Here is a 5,131-nt window from a genome sequence, read left to right as displayed (position 1 = left end):
TATTCTCACCTTAAGCTTTCTTTTTACTTAGCAAAAAGTAGTGGAGACTCACTATTAGAAAAGTTTGATGTTAAGCCAAAACTTATTGGATTAATTTTAAGAATTGTATTTCATACAAAAAGTAGTGACACCGATACATAAGATTACCAAGTATAAAGCTTGATCTTGAGAATAATGACCACATAGAAAAAGGATATATCTTTATTTTGTTACTGGCAGTGTTAACATGTAAGAACGCAGTTAGAAGTTAGTTGCTGGTGAAGAACATACATAAATAGTTTACATCAAATGGGAGAATATGTGCGGTTATTACAAGTTAACATCAATAATCCTCTTATGTAAGTATTATTTATTCTAATCAAATTCTCTGGAAGAGTGTTATTAAGACATTTTTAGTGAGATTCACTCAGAGTTTTACGTTCCAACTTTCGTTCGGAAACTGTCCAGTTTACTTTTACGAAAGGTGTACACACTCAGAAGCGGTAAAGTTTACCTTGTCAGTTCCATACCAAAATGTCAGTCATTTGTATGAATTAGACCCTTTAAATCCCGAATTACCGGGAATATTTAATCCTTCAGTAAGTTGTAGTTTAAAAGTGAATTTAATGTTTTAACGTTTCATATTTAAAAGGTTCCTACTAAATTAGTTGTACACGGGTATGGTGGTTTGGATATTGATACCAGTACTGCCAATGTTACGAAAGCATATCAGGATGTTGGATATAATGTAATAATTGGTAAGTAAATTAGATTTGAAATTATGAAGAAAAGATTGTTAAGTGTTCTCCTTGGTGAAGAACGTAACGGACAGCATTTTATCGGTAATAGTGTTCAATAGGCAAATTGGGTTGATTTCTATTTGATATACATGGTGTCTCTGAATTGGTGTCACAAACTGTAAAAAGATCCAAAAATAGGAGAAAAAGTTCCTATAAATATATACTCTCTTAAAAATGCTTCTTCTTCAAGACATAGGATGTCAAAAAAATATTATCGTTATTGTAAATATCTCCAGAACCATTTGTAGTACTGTAAGCAATTCTTTTGCAGAATGGTTCTCTAGAAAACGCAGTTTACTAGTGTAAATCGATTTATTTTAAAATACTTACCAGTGCCGAAAATTTTGAGTTTTTTATTGCCTTTAACTTACTCTAACGTCACTGGAAAACTGGATGCTTTAGAAACAATTCTTCTGAAAAACATGAGTGTAGACAGTATGTAGAATGGTCAAATAACGGTTTAAGAAGCTACAAATTGATATATTGAGCCATCCTGTAACGGTTTGTTTTTGGGCTGTTGTTGTTGGTGAAATTTAGTCCACCTTGTATTATTAAATTACTCAGTTATTTGACATTTTTAGTAAACCTTATATAGGGTAGTTAAAATGTCGTTTAAGTGGCTAAAAAATAATTTATTGTGTCACCCTGTAACTGTCGTAAAAATCGAACTTTTTAACTGTTAATGGATGAATTTAGTCCACTTTGTAGACAATAATATAGGGTGGTCAAAAGTTAATTTCAATGGCTACAAATTGGTATTACTGAGTTACACTGTAACCAGATCTGGGGTATTTGAAATAAAAGTATTTAAAAAAGTATTTCAAATACTTTTAGTATTTCAAGCTCTTTATTTCAATTCCTTTTAAGTTTCGGTATTTGGTATTTCATATTTGAAATACTCTTTTGTAGAATTTCGAATTGCAATTTGGTCTGGTTTAGTTCTGATGGTATTTGAAACCAAAAACAACTTCTCTTTCGAGGAAAGTGCCACTTTCCTTAATAAGTAGAGTGTTTTTTTATTGTCCTAAAACCCGCTACTACTACAGTACGTGGTACATTCCTAAAAGAAGGTATTGCAACTATCTGGCAATATCTCAAATATCCAAAAGTAATTCAAATACCGCAAAATATTTCAAATACTCGAAATTGCTCGAATATTCAACTCATTTTCCTAAGTCCACCCATTTTTCCTGTGGCGTTGAAGTTAACGGCAAAATAAAATATTGTAAACCTAAATTATCCGCCTCTGTTCTATCTAAAATCAATCGATTTATACTATAGAAAAATTATGTTTCCTAGGTGATTATTTTTGCAAAACTTAAGCTAAAATTTAAGAGGATATATTTACAGGAACTTTTTCTAATTCATTTGGATGTACTCATTACTGTTTGTGACAACAGTTCAGGAACACCCTGTAATAGTTTTCCTTGTTTTATCTATTGCAGTAGAGCCGATTCTCATTAAACCTGCCGGTCACGATTAAGTGTCAAGATCTTTACAATCTGTTAATATTCATGTAGGAATCTACCTGAATCAAGGAAAACATTGCTCGATAACAACTCCTGTAGTAATAATTATATAATCATCTGTAACTATAACGTGTTCAAAGCATTTTGAAAGCAATTTCAACAGCAAAGTCGTCTACGTTAACTGTGTTCATTATTAAAGTTCTGTTTAATCCCTCTCTGCAGTTTCTGTTGGAAATTAAAAAATAAATCTCCTACTTTAGTAACTTTTTTGTGCTAGACTTTTTGAATTTTTTAGTGGACTGGGAGTCTTTAGCTGCAATCCCTTGTTACACCACTGCATACTTAAACACATGGTATGTTGCACAATGCATATCGATTTTAATGATCGGACTTGTACCCCTCGGGGTAAATCCACAAGAAATGCATGTAGTGGGGTTCAGTTTGGGGGCGCACGTTTCTGGATTAGCCGGGAATAACTTACAGAAAGCCTTGGGGGTTTCTTTCTACCGAATTACCGGTAAGTAGTCTTAAAACAATCAGACCAAAAGAAAAATTAGTACATGTTAGGTTTGGATCCAGCTCTTCCGTTTTTTGCTACCTTGAATAGCGACTGGAAGCTTGATAAAAGTGACGCGGATTTTGTAGATGTGATCCACACTAGTGCTGGGACTTTCGGTAAATTGGAAGCTACCGGACATGTAGATTTTTACGTGAATGGAGGATCACTACAACCTTCTTGTCAATCTAAGAAATGTATAAGAGACATGAACTAATTAAGGGAGTAAATTATTTGATTTGATCTTCAGATCCACCGCTTTGCAGTCACATTATGGCTGGGTTATACTTCGCAGAATCAATAAGAAGCTCCGTATTTGGTGGAACATCTTTTATTGCTAGAAAATGCGATAATGTTGCCCAGTACGTCCTGGGTTTATGTAATAGTTTCGTCAATATGGCAATCATGGGAGAAAATGTGTATTATTTGTAAGTACTTAGATTGTTTATACGATTCAATAATTGTAATAGAGGAAAATATCAAGGACAAGAGGAACCTACTACCTTGAAACAGCAGATCAACCTCCCTATGCTCTTGGATTTACGTTATACACCCAAAAGAAGTCAATAGCAAGTGAATTGTTGGAAGAGTGGAACAGGCGGTTAAAAAACTTTTTTAACTCCTTATTTTTCACATGAATTCAATAAAATCTATTGTTGTAACGTTTCTCTTAAAAAGGGTTTGGCATCGCTGGTACTAATGTGAAAAACCCCTCTAACAGACTGATCCACATGTTCTCCAAAAACAGCACTTTCAGTACCTTTATGAATTACATGAACATTGAACTCTTCATCTTCTTCAATATCTATTGCAGATGCAACCACTTTATTGTTTACCGACTCCACAAAGAGTACAGTGGCCCGTTGATGATTATGATTTTCTAGAACGACAAACAAAAAGTTCAGGCAAAAAAAATAAATGTTATTAATACCTTTTTGGTTCTTTTCTTGTTCTCCTGGTTGATTGGTACCACCGTTTGGGTAAAAATCAACATGCCCACATGGATGAGTTATTCCATATACTTGAATGTCTGTGTGGATTACATCAACAAAATCTGCATCTGAAAAATAAATTGGTGTGTTCACAGCTAATATGTGGGTAAATAAACACACCATGAAGGCATAAACGTTCATTAGACATTTCCGGATGAGACCATGATGGTCCAGCAGGGTCTAGTCCAGTTATTCTACCAAGTTTCAGACCATACTCTTTTTGGTAAGCTTTGCCAACATAGGCAGCCAAATGTGAGCCTAATGAATGACCTGAAATGTCACTCTTTCAGCCAAAATTTTCTTAACTTTAAGAGAAAACTTAAGTACCGACTAAATGAATACTTTTTGCAGGTAAACCACTTTTTTTCAAAAACCTAGCCAAGAAATCACCTATTGGTTTCAAATTAGCTGAAGACTCTTCATATGGTTTGTAAGCATATTTTGACCAATCAACGTATATGATGTTATGGTTGTTTTGCTCCAAGTAGGCGTCTTTAAGCAAACCATACCTGCGTACATTATAAATTTACAACAAATTTAAAACCTTCTTTAGTAGAGTTTACATACCACGGACATGCTTCACTCGAAACCCACCCATGAATAAAGAAAACCGTCTTGATCCCTTTGGTTAAATCCACATCTTTTATATTGTCTTCAGTTAACACAATATGAGTGTCACCACTATCTTTATTAAATAATTTAAAAGTTATTAGACTGTGATCGTCCACGTTAGCTTTGGAAAAATCCACTCTAGGAAAATTGCGGTAACGCGATTTGTCACGAGACATTATTTAAGAGGAACTCAAAAATGTTTAAATCACTCTGAACTAGGTATAACAGTGTTCTGTTTCAAAATCATGACTTTGTTATTTAATCTAATAATTTGTGCTTGTCATCGAAATGTATAAAGTGTATATAAGTAATTTAAATAGATAAAACTGTATTACTTATTGTTCAAAATAACACTGAATTAATAAGCTATTGTGTGAGTTAACAGAAATTTAACCAAAATTTGCCTAAGCATGAAAAGATTTGGTTTTTATTTAAGTCTTGAATTCATTGGTCATCACTACAGTCCGGATTTCTATAAATTTTGTTTTTTGTAAATAACTAAAGCAACCAACCTTTATTGACATCTAATGTGAACGATTTACGCAAAAACACGTCATTTGACAGATTTTTTCATGCTTTTTTCTTCTTTTTGTGCTTATTTGCTGCTATTTTTTGTATGGTTTTATTTTGTATAGGTTAATTTACAGTGGAAATAGCTATACTATTGAGATATTGAAGGCTTCTGAGAGACAAAAACATACCAATTATCTGTTGCAAAATGAG

At 33.2% G+C, this 5,131-nt stretch overlaps 2 protein-coding genes across 4 annotated transcripts; one reads left to right on the top strand and one right to left on the bottom strand.

Moving 5' to 3' along the window:
- On the top strand, nucleotides 1-3,738 carry LOC145732698 (phospholipase A1 member A-like). 2 transcript variants are annotated; one of them, XM_081985154.1, is made up of 7 exons: nucleotides 1-338; nucleotides 397-578; nucleotides 632-737; nucleotides 2,544-2,765; nucleotides 2,828-3,001; nucleotides 3,055-3,232; nucleotides 3,289-3,738. In XM_081985154.1, the coding sequence occupies exons 1-7, from the start codon at nucleotides 299-301 to the stop codon at nucleotides 3,440-3,442; spliced, it is 1,056 nt and encodes a 351-aa protein (XP_081841280.1). In that variant the 5' UTR covers nucleotides 1-298; the 3' UTR covers nucleotides 3,443-3,738. The 2 variants fall into 2 exon arrangements, with proteins under 2 accessions (XP_081841280.1, XP_081841279.1); XM_081985153.1 differs by having other exon boundaries at nucleotides 2,816-3,001.
- Nucleotides 3,120-5,131, bottom strand: LOC145732707 (lipase member H-B-like). 2 transcript variants are annotated; one of them, XM_081985172.1, is made up of 5 exons: nucleotides 4,364-5,131; nucleotides 4,124-4,305; nucleotides 3,917-4,066; nucleotides 3,736-3,858; nucleotides 3,120-3,684 (listed from the first exon to the last, which is right to left on the bottom strand). In XM_081985172.1, the coding sequence occupies exons 1-5, from the start codon at nucleotides 4,582-4,584 to the stop codon at nucleotides 3,455-3,457; spliced, it is 906 nt and encodes a 301-aa protein (XP_081841298.1). In that variant the 5' UTR covers nucleotides 4,585-5,131; the 3' UTR covers nucleotides 3,120-3,454. The 2 variants fall into 2 exon arrangements, with proteins under 2 accessions (XP_081841298.1, XP_081841297.1); XM_081985171.1 differs by having other exon boundaries at nucleotides 3,736-3,864; nucleotides 4,364-5,106.

The sequence above is a fragment of the Ips typographus genome, linkage group LG8 (genome assembly GCF_016097725.1).
Source record: "Ips typographus isolate SLU linkage group LG8, UJ_Ityp_2.0, whole genome shotgun sequence".
Taxonomy (NCBI): Eukaryota; Metazoa; Arthropoda; class Insecta; order Coleoptera; family Curculionidae; genus Ips; species Ips typographus.
Note: the sequence above shows the minus strand (reverse complement) of the source record. Positions and strands in the feature narration are given on the sequence as shown.

Bases quoted from the DNA above. Each gene is read 5' to 3' on its own strand.
- LOC145732707 (XM_081985171.1), bottom strand. From the start codon at position 4,584: ATGTCTCGTGACAAATCGCGTTACCGCAATTTTCCTAGAGTGGATTTT. The intron at 3,865-3,916 runs GTGTGTTTATTT...TTTATTTTTCAG, and splicing joins TGAACGTTTATGCCTTCATG to ATGCAGATTTTGTTGATGTA. The intron at 3,685-3,735 runs GTATTAATAACA...TTGTCGTTCTAG, and splicing joins ACAAGAAAAGAACCAAAAAG to AAAATCATAATCATCAACGG.
- LOC145732698 (XM_081985153.1), top strand. From the start codon at position 299: ATGTGCGGTTATTACAAGTTAACATCAATAATCCTCTTAT. The intron at 2,766-2,815 runs GTAAGTAGTCTT...AGTACATGTTAG, and splicing joins TTCTTTCTACCGAATTACCG to GTTTGGATCCAGCTCTTCCG. The intron at 3,233-3,288 runs GTAAGTACTTAG...GAAAATATCAAG, and splicing joins GGAGAAAATGTGTATTATTT to GACAAGAGGAACCTACTACC.